General features: G+C 38.9%; 2 protein-coding genes across 4 annotated transcripts in view; one reads left to right on the top strand and one right to left on the bottom strand.

Annotated features, from left to right (window-relative positions):
- The window catches only part of LOC134821196 (proteasome subunit beta type-2-like), a 67,435-nt gene extending 40,985 nt beyond the window's left edge, over positions 1–26,450 (bottom strand). Inside the window, exon 1 of one of the 2 annotated variants that reach the window (XM_063831879.1) lies at positions 26,416–26,450. In XM_063831879.1, the coding sequence (XP_063687949.1) occupies positions 26,416–26,418 (3 nt within the window). In that variant the 5' untranslated portion in view covers positions 26,419–26,450. Of the gene's footprint in view, positions 1–26,152; positions 26,184–26,415 lie in introns of those variants that run through there. The other variant, XM_063831877.1, reaches the window with a different exon arrangement.
- Positions 1–27,374, top strand: part of LOC134821194 (receptor-type tyrosine-protein phosphatase F-like) — a 91,418-nt gene that overhangs the window by 19,685 nt on the left and 44,359 nt on the right. The window contains exons 5-29 of one of the 2 annotated variants that reach the window (XM_063831875.1): positions 2,488–2,629; positions 5,531–5,598; positions 6,040–6,114; positions 7,029–7,181; positions 7,444–7,584; positions 7,726–7,876; positions 14,009–14,097; positions 14,250–14,407; positions 14,601–14,799; positions 15,071–15,218; positions 15,628–15,758; positions 15,993–16,149; positions 16,687–16,710; positions 17,423–17,526; positions 18,092–18,212; positions 18,469–18,661; positions 18,837–18,953; positions 19,865–20,009; positions 20,211–20,365; positions 21,867–22,008; positions 22,889–23,046; positions 24,352–24,438; positions 25,550–25,627; positions 25,838–25,984; positions 26,638–26,793. In XM_063831875.1, the coding sequence (XP_063687945.1) occupies positions 2,488–2,629; positions 5,531–5,598; positions 6,040–6,114; positions 7,029–7,181; positions 7,444–7,584; positions 7,726–7,876; positions 14,009–14,097; positions 14,250–14,407; positions 14,601–14,799; positions 15,071–15,218; positions 15,628–15,758; positions 15,993–16,149; positions 16,687–16,710; positions 17,423–17,526; positions 18,092–18,212; positions 18,469–18,661; positions 18,837–18,953; positions 19,865–20,009; positions 20,211–20,365; positions 21,867–22,008; positions 22,889–23,046; positions 24,352–24,438; positions 25,550–25,627; positions 25,838–25,984; positions 26,638–26,793 (3,239 nt within the window). The remainder of the gene's footprint in view (positions 1–2,487; positions 2,630–5,530; positions 5,599–6,039; positions 6,115–7,028; positions 7,182–7,443; positions 7,585–7,725; positions 7,877–14,008; positions 14,098–14,249; positions 14,408–14,600; positions 14,800–15,070; positions 15,219–15,627; positions 15,759–15,992; positions 16,150–16,686; positions 16,711–17,422; positions 17,527–18,091; positions 18,213–18,468; positions 18,662–18,836; positions 18,954–19,864; positions 20,010–20,210; positions 20,366–21,866; positions 22,009–22,888; positions 23,047–24,351; positions 24,439–25,549; positions 25,628–25,837; positions 25,985–26,637; positions 26,794–27,374) is intronic. The other variant, XM_063831876.1, reaches the window with a different exon arrangement.

The following is a 27,374-nucleotide window of genomic DNA, read 5'->3' on the forward strand; positions in this document are numbered from 1 at the left end:
GCGTTCATTTTCTTATCTCCTTTCACACTTGAGTAATCCAAATCAATTAAGATAAAAATTAAATACCTAATTTTAAGTAGGCATGATTTCAACAACCATCATACTCCCAATCCTCCATTTTAACAAGAATTTCGCCGCGGTAACACCACGCACGATCAAATTTCCCTACTGCCTACAATGTAATTGTTATACTTTATTGTTATCCCAGAGTTGTGTTTTGCGCACGTGATAATCGTGTATATTATATTAGGCGTGCAGAACTTGAAAAATTCTGCGCGCATCTGAGGTGTCGCCGTCGATCTGTATGTGGTTTGGTTGTAGATCATTTCATATTTTGCGCAATTTTGTTACGTGTTAACGATGCGTATCATCAATCATGTCACGTCATATTATTGCATCGTATGCCAACTTTAATGACTGTTATAAAATAGTCTGTATCATCTTAATTATTATCTAACATAAACTAATACATTTTGATGCTTACTCGAATACTCGACACATCTACAGCACCATCGATTATCGAGCCTTTGATTTGATATAGGATTCTTTAAAAGCATACCACAATCTTGATCTTAGTTGCTTCTTGAATATAAATGTAAAGTAACATCTTTTCTCAACTATATGTTTTCGCTTTTTACCATTAAGTGTCAATCAACTGTTAAATAATCAGCCACGAGTTTATTAGCTGATATCATAATTTAATTTGTTTTGACTTGCTGAATATTATCACTCGGTAATATATTAAGCTTGTTTCACCAAAATAACACTTATGTTGATGATTGATCCGCTCAGATGACTAATATGCTATATTAATGAATTAGAGTGAATTGTAACCCGATGGAAACCTGTGTAACAGTCGTCAAGCACCAAAATTTTGTTGCTATGGCTGTAATTAATTAACACATAACTGGCGTCGCGCGCGCAAAATAGACTCCTTTTATACACATAATTATAGGGGAGTGGTCTATATTGCGAAGGAGCAGACTTTTGTCATCATCGTAGGACCGTCGGGCCACCTCATATATCCAAACCCGATTACTTATTCCCTACGATCTTTTTGCCTTCGGCAAGAGCAGGGAAAAAAATTACAATTTGATAAATTCTCATTTTACAATCTACAGTCTCACTGACGGTGAATATAATATAAACTAACATACCACCACAATACCACACTCACACGCCATTATATCCACAATATTTGTTTGTTTGTTTGTTTATAGAACCCGTCCCAATCTCGTATCGGAAACTGACGAAACTCAATTTTGAGTGTGATACGGGTGATGAATACGGGTGGTACCTGCAAGTGTATCCACAATATAGGACCCTATTGACTGATTAACAGTAAAGCATATATTTTAGATAGGCTCTCTTTCACACGTAGACGTTTGAATTGCATACCCTACAAAATTCTGTCTAAACAAGGATTAATCATAAAAATATGGTCAGATTGAGAGCTTGTATGTGATGACTACAATTAGGAGCTTGTATGTGGTGACTCTAATTAGGAGCTTGTATGCGACGACTCTAATTAGGAGTTTGTATGCGATGACTCTAATTAGGAGCTTGTATGCGATGACTCTAATTAGGAGCTTGTATGTGATAACTCTAATTAGGAGCTTGTATGTGATAACTCTAATTAGGAGCTTGTATGTGATGACTACAATTAGGAGCTTGTATGTGATGACTCTAATTAGGAGCTTGTATGTGATGACTCTAATTAGGAGCTTGTATGTGATGACTCTAATTAGGAGTTTGTATGCGATGACTCTAATTAGGAGTTTGTATGCGATGACTCTAATTAGGAGCTTGTATGCGATGACTCTAATTAGGAGCTTGTATGTGATAACTCTAATTAGGAGCTTGTATGTGATAACTCTAATTAGGAGCTGATTGTAAACCGAGACGGTGCCTGGGTGGTTCTAATGACCACTTTTAATCTTAACAAATATATTATAAAAATAGTAATAATCCCTCACAAGCTTGTATGTGATGACTCTAATTAGGAGTTTGTATGTGATGACTCTAATTAGGAGCTTGTATGTGACGACTCTAATTAGGAGCTTGTATGTGACGACTCTAATTAGGAGCTTGTATGTGATAACTCTAATTAGGAGCTTGTATGTGATAACTCTAATTAGGAGCTTGTATGTGATGACTCTAATTAGGAGCTTGTATGTGATGACTCTAATTAGGAGCTTGTATGTGATGACTCTAATTAGGAGCTTGTATGTGATAACTCTAATTAGGAGCTTGTATGTGATAACTCTAATTAGGAGCTTGTATGTGATAACTCTAATTAGGAGCTTGTATGTGATGACTCTAATTAGGAGCTTGTATGTGATGACTCTAATTAGGAGCTTGTATGTGACGACTCTAATTAGGAGCTTGTATGTGATAACTCTAATTAGGAGCTTGTATGTGATGACTCTAATTAGGTGCTTGAATGTGATGACTCTAATTAGGTGCTCTAATTAATACATATTTCAGGTCGAATGTCGGTGGATGTGATCCCCAAAAGCAGTAACCCTCTACAAGGGACCACTAAAGAGATCCAATGCAGTGCGGGCATGATAGACTCTAAATACTCGTGGCTCCGAAACGGCCAGGAAATAGGAGATATCAATGATAGGTAAGAAATTGTACATTTTACATTGAAACTCGATTAGAAGTCAGTCTTGTAAACTGATGTATGATTTGAACGTGGAGATGATTTGGGGCCCTTGAAAAAATTCTCTTTAAAAAACATGGCACCGTAAAATCTGTTTTAAAAACAGATCTGCCATTTACATTTTATGCTATTTTTAGAAAGCTAAAAGCGTGCTTTCTTGCTTTTATCGTACCGAATCTAGAAGATGGAACTGAAGCCAAACGTCCATTATATGACTTCGTGTATAATTAGAGCTATTACAGCAGATAAAATTGATCCCAGAAATGTAGTGAAGCACTGTATAATATATCTAATATTATTCCGGTATATATCCGGATTAATAGTATAGATCTGGGAAGGTATCTCGATCTGGGAAGGTATCTCGATATTAACAAGCATTATACTTGAAGTCAAATTAAAATATTAAGTCAAATTAAAACCCGGTTTAAATTGTATCATTTAACGAAGTTCCATATTATTATAAAGGGTTCTAGGGAGAGTTGCTAGCCTGGTGAGTTTACGGGTGACTGCTTCTTTGGTAGTGTGTGAACAATCTTTATTTTGAGAAATGTCTTGGAAGATTTTTAAAATAAAACTTGTATTTTTGATTTAAGAGTATGCCATGCTTGATCTTTGCATTATTGTTTTTGATTTTTGTCCAGATTTGCGAAGAATGGCGTGAACATCTTGTTTTTAAAGCTAAAGCTATTGTTTTATATTCTTAAAAAATTCTTACTTAGATGAATATTATATATTTATTATGTAGATCGTATATTCTTGATAGACAATCAGAAACGCAGAATATAAAAGATTTCATATCTTCTACTCCCAAATACAAGGGTTCTTTTCATCTGCATTATTTCCAAATTAAAAAAGGTTTCAAATCTAATTCAGTTAGCTTTGCAACCTGGACCCAGTCGCAGTTGACAAGCAGTAAGCACAGCTGTACATGCTGATGGTGACCTCAGTGTAATTTGTTTTCAAATTTTGACATGTATACTCCAAAATACATGATAATTCTTCACTTTGACATGTTCCTGTGTAATCATGTGTTTACTGTTTGTACACACGGATAGGTAAAATTCAGTTCAAATTATGCTATTTTTCATAAATAAGTAAGTGATGAGTGAATAAGTAGATTATAAAAATTATTATTATTAATTATTATTATTAATATATTATTATATAAACCCTTTAACTTTATAAATTCTAAAATCTATGAGATATGAATCATGCCATCAAAGGCAGCTGCAAATGAGAAAATAATACACCTGGCTATCCTATCTTCCAATCAAAGTAACCCATCGTGTAAAGTTCAGTGTATCTTACACATTATTTCATGGAAACCTGTACAAGATGTGTCAGAGTAGTGTATTTATAAAAACAGTTAATGACAGCTCTCTCTCTCTCTCTCTCTCTCTCTCTCTCTCTCTCTCTCTCTCTCTCTCTCTCTCTCTCTCTCTCTCTCTCTCTCTCTCTCTCTCTCTCTCTCTCTCTCTCTCTCTCTCTCTCTCTCTCTCTCTCTCTCTCTCTCTCTCTCTCTCTCTCTCTCTCTCTCTCTCTCTCTCTCTCCTCTCTCTCTCTCTCTCTCTCTCTCTCTCTCTCTCTCTCTCTCTCTCTCTCTCTCTCTCTCTCTCTCTCTCTCTCTCTCTCTCTCTCTCTCTCTCTCTCTCTCTCTCTCTCTCTCTCCTCTCTCTCTCTCTCTCTCTCTCTCTCTCTCTCTCTCTCTCTCTCTCTCTCTCTCTCTCTCTCTCTCTCTCTCTCTCTCTCTCTCTCTCTCTCTCTCTCTCTCTCTCTCTCTCTCTCTCTCTCTCTCTCTCTCTCTCTCTCTCTCTCTCTCTCTCTCTCTCTCTCTCTCTCTCTCTCTCTCTCTCTCTCTCTCTCTCTCTCTCTCTCTCTCTCTCTCTCTCTCTCTCTCTCTCTCTCTCTCTCTCTCTCTCTCTCTCTCTCTCTCTCTCTCTCTCTCTCTCTCTCTCTCTCTCTCTCTCTCTCTCTCTCTCTCTCTCTCTCTCTCTCTCTCTCTCTCTAGGCCGTTTTGAGAAGGAAACTGTATAACAGTGCTAATAACTGTCATTAAAATACATTTCAACAGTTTTCAACATTTTCAACGGTGTTTAGTCGAATGGTGGGCGGGTTGCACTTTCTCACGAGAATAAATCTAGTTTTTAAAAAACACACACACGCTTTTTTCGCACCGCTTAGTAACTGTATTATGATATATTTATCTGTTAAATCATCGTTTAAGAAATAAGGGGTGTTACTTTTCCACTTTATAAAGTTATAATAGCAACGAGGAGGACTGTCTGTTTGTGATAATATGTATTAACTGTTTGTGATAATAATATTAACGCAGAGTTTAAAAAACTGTGCGAAAAACGGCCTTCGAAGCAACAACCCTTGATGTGTTACTCCTTGCTCCTTACGATGTCTAATACTGACAATGCTGTCCACATTATTATTTGACGGCGGAGTAGAACCATAAATATCTAAATATGTAGGGTTCTGCTCAAATTGTCTCTTATTTTAATTTACAATACGGCAAACCCGGTATCATATTATCTAATACTAGCAATTAATGTACTGTAATTACTCCCGATTGTAAGAACAAGTTTCGGATTGTTCGTTTATTATGTAAGTGTTGGTACATATTGGTTGGTGACATAGTTAACGTAGAACAATATGCCTAACAATATGTCTAACAATATGTCTTTACAGTATGTTATGTCGAGACAAAGAACTATTTACTTTCTAACAATAACAAATAGTACAGAGCTCTGAGCTCTGCTTGTCTTTGGTACATGTTACTAAACAAGTTTTCCACCGTCATGGCCATGTTTTGTGCTGGCCATGTTTTGTTCTTTCTAACCATCTTATTGTTTTCAGGTATTCGATGTTTACGCAAGCAGATAAAAGCACGCTTACAATTCAAAATATTGCTATGAGAGATGAAGGTATGCGAAAAATTCAGCAAAGAATGTAAAATATATAAAGTTTTGGTATCAAATTTAAGGAATAAGGATTTTGAGAGGGCTGAAGATCGCTGATCATTATAGGGTGATTAGTATCGGAGCACTCGATAAAATGCTCGCAGTACTCTCAGTTATTTGAAATATTTTAAACTGTTTCCGTATTATAATTTAGCTATTTAATTGGTGGCTTGATTGATGCAAATGGCCGAGAAAAGTAGTATCTGGTGAACGATTAGCCACTAGTGATCTGTCCTGTGTAATCGAGGCTGAGTTTGATGAGGTTTCGACTTACAATCCGAAAACAAGTCTCAAAACTTTCTTCAAAAAAAGTAAATGGCTTCTTTTCTTACATCGCACCAAGAAACAATACTCCGTGGCTGTCTCTAAAAAATCCAAATTCTTGACATGCTATACATACCACAGGAACGTACGAGTGTAGAGCATGGAACACGAACTCTGCTGGAAACAACACCGCGACAGTCATCGTACAGGACGCCGGTGTGTACAAATCTTCATTACACACCTTCTCACACATATTACATCATGTTACCATGTTAGAGCTACTGCAGTTCCCGTTAAAATGCCATTCTCGGCCACCAATCATTCTTTGCTTTGTAATATGTATGGGATATATTTTGGCGCCTGAGCATATCCCGCGGGAAAACTTTGCGATATAAGCGTTTTATGAGGAGTTCTCACAATCACTCCGTTATAGAAAAGAAGAGTTTCCACGGTCTTTATCGGAACTTGTTTTCATTGCAAATGAGGCGAGAGAGATAAAGCTCAGTGCTCAGACTTCTGGCGGCCGTTATCGGATTTTTAATATTTATTCAAGAATATAATGACATGTGCTATATGAGCGTACTGCTTGGTTACGCAGGAGGAAATGTAGATTGTTGGTGTTGTTGCGACTTCCCGCTGAATATATGCATGTAATCTTGTATTGAAGCTGCTCCATTGACTTTGTTTGTGTGCAAAGTTTGCCCCTGAAGTTTTAATGAAACAATGAGGTTTTTAACGTAGCGCGCGGTGACAATATTAGAATTTAAGTGACTCACACGTTTCGCGCGCACAGTTCACGCGCGTCCCTCTAACGTTAAATGTGCAAATGATCGACATCAATTGGGTAAGGTCACTACTTTGTTTTGCCTTAAAGGATTGTGTCATCACCATAAAAAGAATAAAAGACAATGACTCAATGTAGTTTAATGTTACTTGGAATATCGCCATATCGGAACAATAATTATACGAGCCTGCATGGCATGACAAATCCCATAACAAAGGGGAACAAAGACCCACACAAACCCCCCCCCCCACAACCCCCCCCCCCCCCAATTAAACCCCCCCACAAAACCCCCACAAACCCCCCCCCCCCACAAACACAGCTAATTTAACTATTTTTGCTGTTTCAGGAAACATTCCACTGGTGGACATCTCCCCCGTTAACTCGACCCTGTTTATGCAGGACTCCTTTGATGTTAAGTTCCGATGTTCCGTCCCTGATGATCCTCGGGCTCAGTTTCTGTTCTGGACCAAAGATGGCAAACAGATATACAGCGATCGTGGTGAGGAGATCTTAACAGAGCCTTTAATTTACATCAGTTATTGCACTTAACACCAGAATAATATTTAATCGCGTAACGTCCTTGAAATTATAACTATTACATGCGAAATAGCACCAATGTGCTACAAATTACAGATCAGGATATTAATGACTATTTCAGCTCGGACAAGGCTTTCGAAAGCACCATTTTAAGACTGACTAGACAGGCTCTTTATGTGGGAATATTTTTCTTTGAGCATCTAATAATGGGCGTAATCCATCAGATTCACGCCGCGAGTATGAACCGTCACGATCCAAGCTCAACATCTACAACATAAGAGTAGAAGATACGGGCAAGTACACATGTGTAGCCACGCTGCACAATGGTATCAGGGTCGAGGGATCTACATTCCTCACTGTGAAACGTGAGTTTAAATGAAGTTGCTAGTTTTACCTGTCTAAAGTTGTGCCGATATATAAAGTGAGAAGCACTTTATTTTATTTCATCTAATATTTTCTGCTGGCAATATATTTACGTAATATTATATTAATGGTATATTTCACAGCGGCAATAACAGTTGTCTGTACTGAAGCCCAGTTTCTGGACGTGGGGAGCGACACAACGATATCATGTAGTATTAGCGGGGACACCGCACCCTCCGTCTTCATGTACTGGTTAAAGGGTTCCTCTCCTATTGCTTCCTCTGGCAAGTACAGGTTAGTGTTTGCGTGTTGAGATAAGATAAGTAGATTTGGGAATTATTGTATTATTATTATTAGTTAACGGAGGCAATGAAATAAACATTTTTTGGAATCTTGAACTATTGTCGAAAAATAACGATACACGAACATATAAAGACAGAATTTCTACAGTTTTGTCCAGTTATAGTTAAATATAACTATAATTGGACAAAACTGTAGAAATATATATATCATAGTCATATATTAGTGCATATCTCCTTGAATCAGATCTGGTGATAAATATTATATTGTAAATTAAACATAGTTTTAGATGTAATAAAATATCGTAAGCAGAGATGTTGAACAAAGAGTAAACGATTCAACGGAAAGTGGACTTAAAAGCTAGTCCATTTGATTTCATGGAAGCAGAGTTAGTGAATATCTCCTTGAATCTGATCTTCAGGAAGAAGTTCCATGATGTGAGGTGTTGGAGGTCGGATGTACTCTCCGGTCTTAGATTCGTTTGACCTGAACCACCTTCGGATGGGGCTGGGATAGTTCCAGAACTTGTCCATGAACTCTGCCAGCTTTGCGTGTTTCTCAAGAGCGTTGGGGCAGAATACGTTGATGTCGTAGAGGCAAGCGTAGAGAAGGTAGTCAGCATGGACGGGTAGAGAGTTGCCCATGATGAAGGGTCCGGTGAGGATCTCTTCGATGGCCTTAGCTTTGGGTTCAAATTTGGCAAGGAATCTGGATCTGGCGTATTCAACATCGAAGTCGTTACACTCGGTGCTGTTGGGGGCAAAGCATATCTTGTTGATGAGGTAGACCATGGTGTTCATGATGGAGAAAAGGATCTTCTCGATCTCTTCACACTTGTTGAACTGTTCAGGTTCGTCGGGGATGAGGAACCATTCAGCTCCAATAGCTCGGACTACAGCGATGGTTTCAGTCATCTTGTTGTCGAGATCCATCCAGTTCTTGGAGGAATCGTCCTTGGCTTTGAGCCATTCTGGGCAGTGGTCCATGTAGTTGGCGAGTTTGGTATCACAAGCGATCTTCTGGTGTTCTTCTCCGATCTGCATACGGGAGGTGAGCATCATCTTGACAACTTTGGACTTGATGGGGACAAGAGGACCGGTGTTCACCTTTTCTGGGTTCGTGAGAGTCATGATTTGGACTAAAAGATTTGATTTGTTAGAAAATTTTGGATTAGAAATCGTATCTGAAAATCAATACTAAAAGAAATCATTTAAATTCATCGTCAATTTAATCATTATTGAATCATAACTTTAAATCCATTTCGAAGACAGTAACACAAAATGGTTTATCAAAGGTATGATCATAAATATTATTTAGTAAAATTTGAAAGGTGGACATGGTTAGAGATAATATCATATCGTAAACATAGATCTGTTGAATATTGAAAGCAAACGATTCGGCAGAAATTGGACGTCTCTTTAAAAGTTAGTCTCTTTGATTTCATGGAAGCAGAGTTAGTGAATATCTCCTTGAATCTGATCTTCAGGAAGGAGTTCCATGATGTGAGGTGTTGGAGGTCGGATGTACTCTCCGGTCTTAGATTCGTTTGACCTGAACCACCTTCGGATGGGGCTGGGATAGTTCCAGAACTTGTCCATGAACTCTGCCAGCTTTGCGTGTTTCTCAAGAGCGTTGGGGCAGAATACGTTGATGTCGTAGAGGCAAGCGTAGAGAAGGTAGTCAGCATGGACGGGTAGAGAGTTGCCCATGATGAAGGGTCCGGTGAGGATCTCTTCGATGGCCTTAGCTTTGGGTTCAAATTTGGCAAGGAATCTGGATCTGGCGTATTCAACATCGAAGTCGTTACACTCGGTGCTGTTGGGGGCAAAGCATATCTTGTTGATGAGGTAGACCATGGTGTTCATGATGGAGAAAAGGATCTTCTCGATCTCTTCACACTTGTTGAACTGTTCAGGTTCGTCGGGGATGAGGAACCATTCAGCTCCAATAGCTCGGACTACAGCGATGGTTTCAGTCATCTTGTTGTCGAGATCCATCCAGTTCTTGGAGGAATCGTCCTTGGCTTTGAGCCATTCTGGGCAGTGGTCCATGTAGTTGGCGAGTTTGGTATCACAAGCGATCTTCTGGTGTTCTTCTCCGATCTGCATACGGGAGGTGAGCATCATCTTGACAACTTTGGACTTGATGGGGACAAGAGGACCGGTGTTCACCTTTTCTGGGTTCGTGAGAGTCATGATTTGGACTTGGATAGCTAAAATATTCGATTTGTTAGAAAATGTTGGATTAGAAATCGTATTTGAAAATCAGCCGAAAATAAATAAATTTTAATCATTATCAATTTTAATGATTATTGAATCATAACTTATACTCCATGTCAAAAACAGTAACACAAAATGGTTTGTTAAAGGTATGGTCATAAATATTATACTGTAAATTTGAAAAGTAAACATAGTTCTAGATGTAATCTAATATCGTAATTATAGATGCTGAACGGGGCGGAAAATGGAGTTGAAAGAGTCTCTTTGATTTCATGGAAGCAGAGTTAGTGAATATCTCCTTGAATCTGATCTTCAGGAAGGAGTTCCATGATGTGAGGTGTTGGAGGTCGGATGTACTCTCCGGTCTTAGATTCGTTTGACCTAAACCACCTTCGGATGGGGCTGGGATAGTTCCAGAACTTGTCCATGAACTCTGCCAGCTTTGCGTGTTTCTCAAGAGCGTTGGGGCAGAATACGTTGATGTCGTAGAGGCAAGCGTAGAGAAGGTAGTCAGCATGGACGGGTAGAGAGTTGCCCATGATGAAGGGTCCGGTGAGGATCTCTTCGATGGCCTTAGCTTTGGGTTCAAATTTGGCAAGGAATCTGGATCTGGCGTATTCAACATCGAAGTCGTTACACTCGGTGCTGTTGGGGGCAAAGCATATCTTGTTGATGAGGTAGACCATGGTGTTCATGATGGAGAAAAGGATCTTCTCGATCTCTTCGCACTTCTTGAACTGTTCAGGTTCGTCGGGGATGAGGAACCATTCAGCTCCAATAGCTCGGACTACAGCGATGGTTTCAGTCATCTTGTTGTCGAGATCCATCCAGTTCTTGGAGGAATCGTCCTTGGCTTTGAGCCATTCTGGGCAGTGGTCCATGTAGTTGGCGAGTTTGGTATCACAAGCGATCTTCTGGTGTTCTTCTCCGATCTGCATACGGGAGGTGAGCATCATCTTGACAACTTTGGACTTGATGGGGACAAGAGCACCGGTGTTCACCTTTTCTGGGTTCGTGAGAGTCATGATTTGGACTTGGATAGCTAAAATATTCGATTTGTTAGAAAATGTTGGATTAGAAATCGTATTTGAAAATCAGCCGAAAATAAATAAATTTTAATCATTATCAATTTTAATGATTATTGAATCATAACTTATACTCCATGTCAAAAACAGTAACACAAAATGGTTTCTTAAAGGTATGGTCATGAATATTATACTGTAAGTTTGAAAAGTAAACATAGTTCTAGATGTAATCTAATATCGTAATTATAGATGCTGAACGGGGCGGAAAATGGAGTTGAAAGAGTCTCTTTGATTTCATGGAAGCAGAGTTAGTGAATATCTCCTTGAATCTGATCTTCAGGAAGGAGTTCCATGATGTGAGGTGTTGGAGGTCGGATGTACTCTCCGGTCTTAGATTCGTTTGACCTAAACCACCTTCGGATGGGGCTGGGATAGTTCCAGAACTTGTCCATGAACTCTGCCAGCTTTGCGTGTTTCTCAAGAGCGTTGGGGCAGAATACGTTGATGTCGTAGAGGCAAGCGTAGAGAAGGTAGTCAGCATGGACGGGTAGAGAGTTGCCCATGATGAAGGGTCCGGTGAGGATCTCTTCGATGGCCTTAGCTTTGGGTTCAAATTTGGCAAGGAATCTGGATCTGGCGTATTCAACATCGAAGTCGTTACACTCGGTGCTGTTGGGGGCAAAGCATATCTTGTTGATGAGGTAGACCATGGTGTTCATGATGGAGAAAAGGATCTTCTCGATCTCTTCGCACTTCTTGAATTGTTCAGGTTCGTCGGGGATGAGGAACCATTCAGCTCCAATAGCTCGGACTACAGCGATGGTTTCAGTCATCTTGTTGTCGAGATCCATCCAGTTCTTGGAGGAATCGTCCTTGGCTTTGAGCCATTCTGGGCAGTGGTCCATGTAGTTGGCGAGTTTGGTATCACAAGCGATCTTCTGGTGTTCTTCTCCGATCTGCATACGGGAGGTGAGCATCATCTTGACAACTTTGGACTTGATGGGGACAAGAGGACCGGTTTCCACCTTTTCTGGGTTCGTGAGAGTCATGATTTGGACTTGGATAGCTAAAATATTCGATTTGTTAGAAAATGTTGGATTAGAAATCGTATCTGAAAATCAATACTAAAAGAAATCATTTAAATTCATCGTCAATTTAATCATTATTGAATCATAACTTTAAATCCATTTCGAAGACAGTAACACAAAATGGTTTATCAAAGGTATGATCATAAATATTATTTAGTAAAATTTGAAAGGTGGACATGGTTAGAGATAATATCATATCGTAAACATAGATCTGTTGAATATTGAAAGCAAACGATTCGGCAGAAATTGGACGTCTCTTTAAAAGTTAGTCTCTTTGATTTCATGGAAGCAGAGTTAGTGAATATCTCCTTGAATCTGATCTTCAGGAAGGAGTTCCATGATGTGAGGTGTTGGAGGTCGGATGTACTCTCCGGTCTTAGATTCGTTTGACCTGAACCACCTTCGGATGGGGCTGGGATAGTTCCAGAACTTGTCCATGAACTCTGCCAGCTTTGCGTGTTTCTCAAGAGCGTTGGGGCAGAATACGTTGATGTCGTAGAGGCAAGCGTAGAGAAGGTAGTCAGCATGGACGGGTAGAGAGTTGCCCATGATGAAGGGTCCGGTGAGGATCTCTTCGATGGCCTTAGCTTTGGGTTCAAATTTGGCAAGGAATCTGGATCTGGCGTATTCAACATCGAAGTCGTTACACTCGGTGCTGTTGGGGGCAAAGCATATCTTGTTGATGAGGTAGACCATGGTGTTCATGATGGAGAAAAGGATCTTCTCGATCTCTTCGCACTTCTTGAACTGTTCAGGTTCGTCGGGGATGAGGAACCATTCAGCTCCAATAGCTCGGACTACAGCGATGGTTTCAGTCATCTTGTTGTCGAGATCCATCCAGTTCTTGGAGGAATCGTCCTTGGCTTTGAGCCATTCTGGGCAGTGGTCCATGTAGTTGGCGAGTTTGGTATCACAAGCGATCTTCTGGTGTTCTTCTCCGATCTGCATACGGGAGGTGAGCATCATCTTGACAACTTTGGACTTGATGGGGACAAGAGCACCGGTGTTCACCTTTTCTGGGTTCGTGAGAGTCATGATTGCGAATTTGATACCTACAAATTATTAATTAGAAACCAATCGAATTGTTAAAGTAGAGTCGAATTAATACCACCCGATTATTTTACACGAAAGTAGAATATATCAAAATGAAACTATACTGTACAAATAACTGTAGGCAACATGGAAGCCAGAAAGGTTAAATGAAAGTTGAGCACATTTGAAATGGTAACTCAATAGAATGATCCTCTTTAGTTGATCACTGGCTTTTATAGTAAAATTCTTGAGTAGTTCAATTAATTGTAATTGATCAAAGTATTTGATAACATTAGCAATATTTCACTATCGAGATACTTTTAATGAGATTGTTATTATTAACATCGAACTGTCAATTAATTTGCCTCTAGTCATTCTTAGGGATAGTTCTCAAATATCAGCTTATCACATAATTTGAATAATCCAATATAATATTGTCTCGAGTGGTCTTATGTAATATTTAATGATTAGGGGAGCAAAAAAGTTAATTTAATCAAAAATTTGTATTACTAATTAATCGAAAAGAAATTAACCTCATTGTAACTGTTATCCGAGTTTTTGATAATCAACGAAGCTAAAATTAATTTATCAGTCATTCGGAAATCCAGAAATATCTAGAAATGTCTAGAAACATCTAGAAACATCTAGAAACATCTAGAAATATCTAGAAACATCTAGAAACATCTAGAAACATCTAGAAATATCTAACCGAAGTACACGTACCCTTGACACTCCATCAAACATAACAATTTTCTTTCCCAGAATATCCGATGATAAGTCAAGTCTACGTATCAGCAACATTCAGGAGGAAGATGGGGGGATGTACACAGTTGTCATTCAAACCAGCTTAGGTAATAGCAACCCACAATTTGTAAATGTTTTACTTTTTCTGTTAACGTATGTTTACACGTGACCTCAGTGAATAATTTCATCTAAAAAAATGATAAAATTGTTAAGATCATTTCGTCAATTGAAAAACTAATAATCCGAATCACTAATCCAGGTACCAAACACGAGAGTTCAAGTATAACAGTTATAATGGACCCTGTTATCCTGGAGTCTCCCGCCTCCCTTACTGTAGCTACTGGGTCTGATGTGTCATTGACCTGTGTATACAGCGGCACTCCCAAACCTTACTTCTTCTGGAACAAGGATGATGAGGTGTGTATTTTAATTTTAATCGATTCTTAAAATTGTAATCGATTTTTTAGTGATTAGATTGATTTACTACTTAATCCACCTAGGTGACAACTTCGTTCAATTTTTATACATTACCAGAATCCCAAAATATTTCAAAAGTTTTGAAATATGTTGTGCAATTCTTGACTGTCCCTAAATCTGGTACCTTCCCCAGGCTGTGGAGGTAGAATCAGACGAGCGTATAACCACAGCTGAAGAGTACGTGGACAAAAACGTGAGAAGAGATATACTTTCTATAAAGCGTGTAAATAAGGTGGACGCTGGAGCGTACTATGGGTTTGCTCTGAACATGGGTAACGCTGATGCTACAGGGACTGGAGTACAGTCCGGACAAGCTGATCTCCGAGTTATAGGTAGGAACTCCAATACTTGGTTATATCATGAATTAGATATTATATAACTATAATATTTGGTTATTAACAAGAATATTAAATATTATCATGTTCAGATATTTATCAATTTTTGTTCAATTTTTCTGGTTTTTTTTTCTGGATTCTTCTTCCATGGTTGTCATTTCTCTTGAACTATAACCATTTTTATTTCGCATTCGACCCGAATGTAAAACCGATAAAACCTGAATTGTATGTTTGGTTTCTTGTTCTAGCCTAACTCCATCTCCCTCAGATCCTCCCATAATAAACGTGCCACCTAGAAACATCTCCCTGACCCAGGGTAAAAGCACCAGTATCAAGTGCGGTTACACCGGGGACCAGCCCCTAACTATAGAGTGGTTATATGAGGGCAGGGCACTTACTAACAGCGCTGATAACAGGTACACGGCTAGTTTTAATTATTAAAAGTTGTTTTGAAAAATTGTAATATTTCGTGTTTCAATGGGTGCTCAGTTTAGAGTACCACTGCAATAGTAATTTGTGTGATTAAAGTTTAGGAATAGGTTTGAAAACTTCAAAGAATCCGCGTAGGTTGGGTATTTAATTGGTTTAGTTGTAATCATACCGGAATATGATATATAATTCCCTTAAGAAGGCTTGAGTCTGAATTGATTCTATTATTAACCAATTTAGTTCCCATTAACAAATTATAGTTATGAGAATGTTCTGACGTGTTTGATAATATAACAAGGTCTCTTCTATAATTAATACTTTCAGAAAAACTATTATATTATATCGTAGACACATGTCACAAATCCCAAACATTCTTCCTAAACTCTTATTTCCCAGGATTGAACTGGACAGCGCTGCGGGCACGATTAAGTTCGCCACGATCAGGAGCTCAGATACAGGACAGTATGTGTGTAGAGTCCAGAACGAAGTTGGGGTCGTGACTGCCACAGCTAAACTTACTGTTCAGGGTATGGTTATATGTAGCCGCTAGTTAGAAAATTCACTGAGTACCTGCGAGATGATATGATATTGGAAATCAATAGGAAAGTTTTTTTATCGAATTTGATAAAGCTGCTTTTACGATTAACCTTTTTTTTAATTTGTTGTTTTTTATTTTTTTGTTTTTTTTAAATTTGTGTTTTTTAATTAATCCCTCCTAATCATCCGACAATGAATCAGTTAGTAACCTTGGAACCCCGCAGTGCCACCAGAGATAACACAAGGACCGGAGGCAGTTAACGTGTCACGTGGTAGCGCTGTGAGACTGACCTGTGTAGCGAGGATTGGTTACCCTGCCCCAACTATGAGTTGGAGGAAAAACGGGAACCTTATTGCCAGAGTTCCCATGCAAACGACCAGGTAGTGAACTTATTTCATCCTACACATTATCCTACGTCTTACCCTACATTTAATCCTACATTCCATCATACATTATATCCAAGAGTGTCTCCTACATCGTATCCTATCCAAGACAGGTGTCGGATTCAGGAAGCAGCCTGTTGATATCCGAGCAGGTCACCCCACCCTCACTATCATCTCCTCGCAACTGATACACATCTTATACCACATCATCATAAGTAAGGAACATGTAACTAACCACCACACTTAGAGTTTAACTAATTTATACCATTTATGATTCACAAATCTTTCGTAATTTTATTTTTACCTCCTCCTATTCTCATACGTTTCCTTAAATACCCTTATATCAATAGCACCTCAAATTAATTACTAGACCTCCGATGGCACATACTTTAAACGTTGTAATCATTTAACATTCGAGTGTAACATTCGAGTGTAACATTCAAGTGTAACATTCGAGTGTAACATTCGAGTGTAACATTCGAGTGTCACATTCGAGTGTCACATTCGAGTGTCACATAAACCACCTCCTCCCAGAGCACTTGAGCCAGTACACAATCGGTGAGTGATAGTGTGTGGGCCCTGGGTATGCTCTTTACTGCCCATCACATGATTTAAATTAACACGCATTCCAATGTGCACTCCCTGTACATTGATCTCTACAGATTTCAACCTATTTTTCTTCAAGCCTGAGAGGGTGTAGCAACGACCATTTTTTGTCTACTAAAATGTTGGTCAAACTGGAAATATATCAAAAATGGTACATATAAATTGGCCGAAAATGGTCGCTGCTACCCCACAACCCTGCCTTTTGTGCTGGGCTGTAGAGTTTGACGTTAAATAATTCATCTCAAAACGTATATATCTTGTCTTGGGGTGGTATGACCTTACTAAGATAATATAATCAACGAAAAGTTGTGTTGTTGATTAAATTCCTCCTTATATATTATAGTCCCTCTTAAAATGTACCACTACCTACCCGCAAATTACCTCTACCTTGTTTGAGATTTGTTTGGTTTTACGGCACGGTTATGGCATGGTGTTGTGGTGCATGCTGATCCACATTCCACTGTCTCATTCACGTGACAACCACTCATCTGCAAGCTCAATGGCTCATCACATGTCTTTTAAACAACCACGCATCCCCGCACCAATCAGCATCTCTTGGGAAAGTACCTCGTTAATGTGAACACACTCCTTATATGGGCATCACGTGACTCACATGATGCCCAAATAAGGAGAATAACGCTTCTCTGAACCACATATGTTGCAGTGATATACTGGAGATTGAGAATATCAACACAACTGATTTGTACACCTGCATAGCAAGTAACCAGGCCGGCCAGGATACTGCTGAGGCAAGAGTCGCTGTCAAAAGTAAGTTACAATTTCATGTCTCTCAATATTTGATATTTAATTTGAAATCTTTTAATCATCATGTCTATGTTACGTAATGTTTGAGTGCAAATCTTGATTATGTTATCGCATATTCTGTCAAAGTGCTTGTAAGGTTAGAACTATCTCGTACCGGCGTACTTCTTTGCTCAGAGGTTGTCATGATGTGAACAGATTACTGTAATGAGTGTAATCGGTAGAGTGAGTCATTCTCACTCATTCTGTCATGATCTAACTATTGGCCCATTACCAACGCCCTACCTCATGCGCGCTTTTATAAATTGCATGATAGTCAATATAGTGTGAACTCATTTTTCCAGTGCCCTCCGTTACCCTTGGAGGACTAAATAGATTGCACAAATGTGTTACATCATATAATACCAGATCAGGGTCACGGGATTTTGAACTAATTTATCCATGACTTCAAGTTACTTAATAGGGTTCCCTCTTCAGATCAATTAATTTCCCTTATTAGTTCGAGAACGGGGGAGGAAACGACTATTTCCCCCCGCGAACACCTGTCCAGCACTAAAACTTGCAATTACAGCTGTACCTGAGAAGCCAGGCCTGCCAATAGCTGTGGAGAAGGATAAGACAAGTATAAAACTGCAGTGGGAGCCGGGTCATGACGGATACACCCCTATTAGACAGTACACTGTTATGTACAGGTAATGTGAAGAAGAGGATGATATTATGCCTTTTGTACAGTTTTCACATTTTAAATTTCATTGATGAGTGCCAACAGATAGCGGACGTTTAAAGACACTTGTTTTTTTTTTCCAACCAAATTTAACACAAATTTAACACAAATTTAACACAAATTTAACACAAATTTAACACAAATTTAACACAAATTTAACACAAATTTAACACAAATTTAACACAAATTTAACACAAATTTAACACTAAATCCAACTTGTCCAGGCTAGAAGGAGAGGACTGGAAGACTTACCCCACCACTGCCATAACCAACGAGCTCCGTGTAACGAACCTCCAACCCTTCAAAAGTTACACCTTCAAGGTGTTCTCAGCTAACGAGATAGGGAGCAGTGCTGCTAGTATTGAGGCGAGGATATCCACTGAACAGGGCAGACCTTCTGCACCTCTCAACTTACAGGTGAACACCATGTTACTTAGTCTTGCTTACCCTGTAAACAGTCGTTTACTGCAACTGTGAAGCATTTTGCAGTTGCAACTACTCGTCTTCAATGAACATTGACCTATAATAATATCTTCTTGCTTCTCAAAAATCTTCTCAATAATCTTCTCAAAAATGAACTCTCCTACCCCAGGTCCGGGCACTGAGTTCAACAAGTGCCGAAGTATCGTGGGAGCAACCCCTAGACACCCAGGGCAGCTTGTTCGGTTACTACCTGGATTATCAGATCAGAAACTCTCCTTCCAGCGAGGTGAGATTACATTATTAGGACTATTATTAACTTTTGTAAACTGTTCACAGGCCACCATACTCTTAGACTCATGTCTCCAGGTTTAATTTAGGCTTCATTATAAAATCGTGTGTGACATTGTGTTATATATATTAAGTGATTTTCCCATAATTTCTCTGTTAGTGTTATTAACCAGTAATCTGATTTCTAGATGTAAGGAGCATGTTTTGTAACCGCCCTAGTCGACTGGTGTGGTCCCAACCAGGTGTCCTAAAACCACACCAATATGTTAAATTGTAACCACAATTTGTTGCATTCTGAGAAGAAACCGCGGAGATTTGTCGGGCTCCTCTGCTTAAGTTACCCTCCATGTATAGTATGTTACATGCTGGCCAACAAGTTGGATTTGTCATCATTAGCGTCAGTCAGTCTGTCTTCTCAGAAAGCTTAAAGTCCCGAGGCCTGGGTCTTTCACTTATTCTCCTGTATAAACTAAAATGACTAAAAAATGGCTGAGGTTAGATGTGGTTAGGAACGGAGACACCAGTGATAATTTAGGTTAGGAATAATACTGGGATTATGTCGGGCAAGGTTAACTTAACTCAACTTAACTCAACAGATGTTGGGAAAATCTTTTTCAAGGGTACAGTTTACCGCATTAAGGTATTTTTAAAAATCATTTTTGTCGGTAAGATCCTGTTTTATAATAATAATAAAGGTTAATTTAAATCTGTTCAATGTTCATTACCAATGTTTACCACTGGCGACCAGATCTTAACAGCTTAGTATGATTGAAGAGAAGTAACCACATTGTACTGAAACCTAACTCTAACATTAACATTACTATATCCTGACTCTTTTTTCCCCTTTTTTCTTATCCTGTCTCTTCTATCCTAACTCTTACTGTAGCCTCACTGCAACTCAAACCTCAGTGGGAGAAAGTGAGCACTGCATCCCGCACGTACACCTTGTCTGGTCTAGCCAAGTACACAGAGTACACTGTCAGGGTACAAGCTAGGAACACACAGGGGGCTGGTGATAGCTCTCAGATGGTCTTCTTCAAGACTCTAGAAGATAGTGAGTAACGAGTTCAGATAATCATATTTTATGAGATTAAACCACACAACTTTTCGATTTTGACACATTTTGATACAATAATATAAATATTCGACTACATTTTTCTACAATAATACGAATATTGGACACACTTTGAATATTTATTTATTTACCAATGAGTCATTAATTTAATCTATCAGTTTACCAACTACTCTCCCCCAGGCCCGGGTCCCCCTCTATCTCTCAGTGTAGGAGCGGTCAGCAGCAGCTCCCTCCGAGTTAACTGGGTACAACCCACCTTCCCTAACGGTATCATACAGCGCTACAAAGTTTACTACCAGTGTACTTCCGGAGACTGCCCTCTTAGTCACAGAACGGTAATAACTGACATAGTGCATCTTTTCTTATTAATTTATTAGTATAATTAAACCGTTGTTCTTCTTCTGCCTAAATGATTCACTTTAACACACTTTGATCCGGGATTCAATTCCACATTGATGAATCATGCTGATAAGCTGAGTATTGCTCCCCTCTAAAAGTCCCCTCTAAAACTCCCCTCTAAAAGTCCCCTCTAAAAGTCCCCTCTAAAACTCCCCTCTAAAAGTCCCCTCTAAAAGTCCCCTCTAAAACTCCCCTCCAAAACTCCCCTCTAAAGCTCCCCTCTAAAACTCCCCTCTAAAACTCCCCTCTAAAACTCCCCTCTAAAACTCCCCTCTAAAGCTCCCCTCTAAAACTCCCCTCTAAAACTCCCCTCTAAAACTCCCCTCTAAAACTCCCCTCTAAAAGTCCCCTCTAAAAGTCCCCTCCAAAACTCCCCTCTAAAACTCCCCTCTAAAACTCCCCTCTAAAACTCCCCTCTAAAAGTCCCCTCTAAAACTCCCTTCTAAAACTCCCCTCTAAAACTCCCCTCTAAAACTCCCCTCTAAAACTCCCCTCTAAAACTCCCCTCTAAAACTCCCCTCCAAAGCTCCCCTCTAAAACTCCCTTCTAAAACTCCCCTCTAAAGCTCCCCTCTAAAACTCCCCTCTAAAACTCCCCTCTAAAACTCCCCTCCAAAGCTCCCCTCTAAAACTCCCCTCTAAAACTCCCCTCTAAAACTCCCCTCTAAAACTCCCCTCTAAAACTCCCCTCTAAAACTCCCCTCTAAAACTCCCTTCTAAAACTCCCCTCTAAAACTCCCCTCCAGAACTCCCCTCCAGAACTCCCCTCTAAAACTCCCCTCTAAAACTCCCCTCTAAAACTCCCCTCTAAAACTCCCCTCCAAAGCTCCCCTCTAAAACTCCCTTCTAAAACTCCCCTCTAAAACTCCCCTCTAAAACTCCCCTCCAGAACTCCCCTCTAAAACTCCCCTCTAAAACTCCCCTCTAAAACTCCCCTCTAAAACTCCCCTCTAAAACTCCCCTCCAGAACTCCCCTCTAAAACTCCCCTCTAAAACTCCCCTCTAAAACTCCCTTCTAAAACTCCCCTCTAAAACTCCCCTCTAAAACTCCCCTCCAGAACTCCCCTCTAAAACTCCCCTCTAAAACTCCCCTCTAAAACTCCCCTCTAAAACTCCCCTCTAAAACTCCCCTCTAAAACTCCCCTCTAAAACTCCCCTCTAAAACTCCCCTCTAAAACTCCCCTCTAAAACTCCCCTCTAAAACTCCCCTCTAAAACTCCCCTCTAAAAGTCCCCTCTAAAACTCCCCTCCAAAACTCCCCTCTAAAGCTCCCCTCTAAAACTCCCCTCTAAAACTCCCCTCTAAAACTCCCCTCTAAAACTCCCCTCCAAAGCTCCCCTCTAAAACTCCCTTCTAAAACTCCCCTCTAAAACTCCCCTCTAAAACTCCCCTCCAGAACTCCCCTCTAAAACTCCCCTCTAAAACTCCCCTCTCTCAGGTTGAGACGCGGAGTGAGAACCCGACATACCTGCTGACAGATCTGTACAAGTACACAGAGTACAAACTGTACGTGACGGCTATCACCGGTGCTGGAGAGGGTCTCTCGTCTACTAACGCTGTCGGGACGTCGCTTGAAGACCGTGAGTTGGAATAAAGATATTTAATAGTTTGGTTTTTCAACTTAATTACAACAATAAAAACACTCATACTCACCAGATTCACCACTATTAATTGCATGAAATAATAGGGGGGGGGGGGGGGGGGGGGGGGGGCCAACCATATTAAAGTATATTAAAGTATTTCCCCGGGTCAAAATCGGAAAAAATCCTACATTTTAATATACTTTAATATACCTACAATTAGAAGATTTATATTCTTCGTTAAGATTTACATGATGAACTATATTTTTCACTCAGATTCGCAAGATAAGCCTGTTTTAGGACTAGTACATGAATTTCCATCCAGATTGGTCAAAAATTGGCTGAGATATGAGCTTTAAAAAGTATGCCCATATTTGGGCATACGCTTTTGCCCAAATTCGCTTTTGACCAAATTCGATAAAATTTCAATATTTTTTAATGAGACTAACTCTATGTGAAAGATATAACTCAGTGTTTGTTGAATATAGTGGATACTAAGTAAAAAGACCTCCATGAACAAAATTGGGAAAATTGCACATAATATCTCGGTTCGGAATACTAGCCAAAATGACTTCATTAAAATTGAAATAACTCCATCAGTTTTCAATATTTTTTTAAGACCTTTTTGGAATAGATTAAGAATTTCATTTCAAGCTTATTTTGGGCAACAATTTTTGAAGTAGGCCTCCAAGGAGATAGGGATATTAAAGTATATTGTAGGTATATTAAAGTATATTAAAGTATATCCCCGGGTCAAAATCGGGAAAAATCCTACATTTTAATATACTTTAATATGGTTGGCCCCCCCCCCCCCCCCCCCCCCATAATAAATCATTTAAAAATCACCACATTCCCTAATGACCCATCTCTGTGCCCTCAGGACCGGAAGCGCCCCCACAACTAGTGCACGGAACAGCAGTGAGCAGTACTAGCATCACCATCACGTGGGCACCACCTGACAGGAGGGCTCAGTGTGGTGTTATCACCAAGTACCGGATACTTTACAAGACTCTCTACGCCTCACCCGAGTCACCTATCGTGAGTCTTAACTTCAAAACAAGTTGAAACGTGTTTTAAAAAAATTACGTGTTAATTTTTAATATTTGGATTTACCCAAGTTTAAAATGTTGATCTAGTTGAACATAATGTAATGATGATATGTTAATTATGTAATTATGAAATTATCATAATTGATAATTATAATAGGTTTGTATTGAGCTTTATAACAAGGTTACTGACTATGAAAATGTTTTGTCGAATAGTAAAATGTGGAACTAACATTACTTGTATATTTATTATACTGATCAAGATGACTAAATAGTAAATATAATGAACAGTTTTCTCGTAAACATTACATTCATTCGCAAGATACGCCTCGAGTTCATAAGTTTTTGAGCCAACTACATTTACAGATCACACATCAGGGTGTTCCAGATATTGTGGTAATAATAATGAGATTCGCCAGGAGCCCATTTTACCGGCATGTCTCATGCCCTTTCTTCTAGCTCAAACATGGTCGCTAATTAGACCTCTTTTAGAGTACTCAGTACTCGCAAACATTGCATGTCATCCCATGTTATTCGTGGGGCGTGGTCCTGCAAAAATACGCAAGGGATTGAGTCTCTAAGTTTAACATAACTTAATCATGAACCGCAAAAAACTATAGAAAATATGTATTGACGTAAAACCAGAGTTACCTTGAAACCTCGCATGTTAGTCTACCTATCATTGCTTGTTGTTGCATGTTTACCTGCCAACAGGTAAAGTACCCACGTTGGCACGTTGGCATTATGCCACGTTGGCATTATGCCACGTTGACATTATGCCACGTTGGCATTATGCCACGTTGGAATTATGCCACGTTAGCATTATGCCACGTAGGCATTATGCCACGTTAGCATTATGCCACGTTGGCATTATGAGACTCACAAAATATTTTTCTTTTTTCTTCTTACTGTCTCCGTGGCGAAACTGGTGGCGATGATTTCCAGCATTTTTTGGGTACTGTCGTCTCGAATATGTTCTTATTTGAAATTTACTGTAATTTCAGAAAATTGATTGTAGTAGGGTGAGTCAGTGTGAATACAGAGTTGGCTGATTAAGCTGCTTGTATTTATCAACAAACCACAAATTCCTTATTATTACTCACGGAAGTGTAAATTTATATTAAACCGCCGGCCATTTCAGAGTGGCTCGCTGACAAGTGATTCGGTCGACAATCATCATATTTTATAGTTCTAAAATGAAAACAATTTCAAATTCACTCCACAGTAAGCTAACTAATTAGCCAGTAACAAGTTAATTACTGGCTAATTAGTTAATTAATCACCTCTCCTTGATCAGGAGGTCTCTACAATATCGGAGTACACTCTAACTAACCTCACCAAGTACACCATTTACTCGATACAGATAGAGGCAGGAACTATCAAGGTGAGTGAACTACTGGTAAACTACTGGTAAACTACTGGTAAACTACCGGTAAACTACTGGTAAAATACTGGTAAACTACTGGTAAACTACTGGTAAACTACTGGTAAAGTACTGGTAAACTACTGGTAAACTACCGGTAAACTACTGGTAAACTACTGGTAAACTACCGGTAAACTACTGGTAAACTACGGTAAACTACGGTAAACTACTGGTAAACTACTGGTAAACTACCGGTAAACTACTGGTTAGTGGTTACTAATGGTTACGGGGGGGGGGGGGGGGGGGGGGGGGGGGGGGGGGGGGGGGGGGGGGGGGGGGGTCATGACCAATGGTGAAATTTTACAATTTGGATACTCAATTCACCATGAATATCATTCATCATTTTCCCCCATTTTTCATCATTAAATTTCACTATTAAATGTCTGTCTAGATAAAAAGAAAGTTAGAGTCAGCCCTTGTAACAAATATTGTTAATGCAGTCATTATTTTTCTTACGTGTTGCAATCCGGGAGGGGCTTTTGTGTTATACTATGATAAAATTCTGTTTAAATTGACATGGCTGGAATGTTGGTATAATTTCCACTTGAGTAGCCGAATCTTTTACTTCCTGGGCTCCGATTTCTGAGTTCTGACACTGCAATTATTAATAGCTTCATACCTACTCACGGCACATATTTTCAATGATTTTATCATGACTAAAGTTACAAAATATTCTGAAGATATTGGGAAATGAAGTTACACTTACATCTGATAAAGAAAGCATTATACAATATAATTTTCAACCTTTTGTTACCGTGTGGGAGCGATTTATGCTGCTAAAAAACACTCAACCCATTTAATTACAATATTGTCACACTGGAATCACGTATCAAGTCAATAAAGTCAATCTAACGGGAATTGGGGTTACTAATGCAATGTTTAATTATGGTTACAAAAGGTTACTAATGGTTACTACTGGTCGTTAAACCTAAACTCAGTTTTGCTCTAAAGTTGCTAATGTTATGTACAACAAAGATGGTTCTTGTAAGTGCAAGTAAACTCATACATCTCCTAAACTTGTTTTTAGCAACAAAAAACAGTACAGACTGTTTTCTAACATCTTATCCATCAGGGTTACGGTCCTCCCAGTGAACCAGTCCAAGTTAGGACCGGCGAGGATATACCTGAGGGTAGGCCTGTAGACCTTGAGGTTTGTGTTTTAACTGCAATTCATGACTATCATAATGTGTAGCAAAATTTGTTCCGTTTTATGCTCGTGTGTGTAGACTGTAGATAGGTAGGGGTGACATGGATTAATCGGTTTGTTAACATTCAAAGTATCTTTAATCTTGTACAGTTTTTAAAACTTCTTTATTTACCAAATCAAATTTCATCGACTTACTTTACTCTCCCTGTGCAGACGAACGCTTTCAGTTCAACAGAGATAAACGTAGCTTGGCGAGCCCCACCCAGTTCCTCCGTACACGGCAGGATAACCGGATACAGAGTAGAGTATGGTCTTACCGGCAAGAGAAAGAAAGCCGTTACAACCGGGCCAGAAACTTTGGTTAGTTAGAATTTAGGGTATATTAGGACGCAATGAAACCGGGCCAGAAACTTTGGTTAGTTAGAATTTAGGGTGTATTAGGACGCAATGAAACTACCGGACCACGATGTATGGGGACTTGCCACCCCATGGCAACATTGAAATATATCGACTCTGTTACATCGTTTTCTCAAATTATTTGTTATATAGTAGTGTTGAAAGTATTAAAACTTTTTACAACTGTCTTATAACTATCTCATATTAACGAGCCAGTTACTGTTCAAGATAAAACTAAAATTGGTAATCTTGTTTTGCTCTTATGAGTGGGTCAATCATTTATTTTTAATTGTAGTTGACGAAATGAGAGTCTCCACTCAGTGTGTTAAAACATAATTCTTTGTCGACGTTTCGGCTACATGCCTTTGTCATAAACAGGACGTACTGAAAACTTACATAGCTCAATAAATGTAATAGATTTGTAGTGTTGTAATTAGTTTAAAAACTCATTTCGTCAACTACAATTAAAAATAAATAAAACTAAAATACTGGTATTTGAAATAGACTCAGCCTTAGGTAGTTCTTAGAAATGTTTCTTACAACTAAGCTTGTATAACAATTTCCCGGGTTACATGTTGATTATTGACAAACCAATAGTTTGAACCCAATGATCGCAGCACAAGAGATTAGAAGACTTGGATAAGGGTAAGAACTACCACATCTGTGTAAAAGTAGGTAACTCTAAAGGGTGGGGTCCTTGTTCTGATCAGGAGAGGTACACTTCACCTGACCTACCTAGTGCTCCATTTATCTTCGACTTGGAACCTGGCCAGGTATTGTGACTTTTGTTTTTTATTCTGTATTGTTTTATTATGTTATTGTTCATCTTTAGAAAATTACTACTTTTAAAGCGAAAGCATTTGACCTTTTTTATATACAAATCTTGGGAACTTAGAATTTGAAAACTACTGAGTATGTATAGATATTCAATCATAATGCCACTGCACCTTGCTTCATTCTGTGACATAATAATAACTTTGCAGAGGAACATTGAAGTGCAAAACCATATTATTATTGAAATGCAATACCTTATATTTTGACATTATAATAACTTTGCAGAGGAACATTGAAGTGCAAAACCATATTATTATTGAAATGCAATACCTTATGTTTTGACATTATGATAACTTTGCAGAGGAACATTGAAGTGCAAAACCATATTATTATTGAAATGTAATATCTTATGTTTTGACATTATAATAACTTTGCAGAGGAACATTGAAGTGCAAAACCATATCATTATTGAAATGCAATACCTTATGTTTTGACATTATAATAACTTTGCAGAGGAACATTGAAGTGCAAAACCATATTAGTATTGAAATGTAATACCTTATGTTTTGACATTATAATA

Source organism: Bolinopsis microptera, chromosome 9, assembly GCF_026151205.1.
Source record: "Bolinopsis microptera isolate Bmic1 chromosome 9, MBARI_Bmic_1.0, whole genome shotgun sequence".
Lineage (NCBI taxonomy): Eukaryota > Metazoa > Ctenophora > Tentaculata > Lobata > Bolinopsidae > Bolinopsis > Bolinopsis microptera.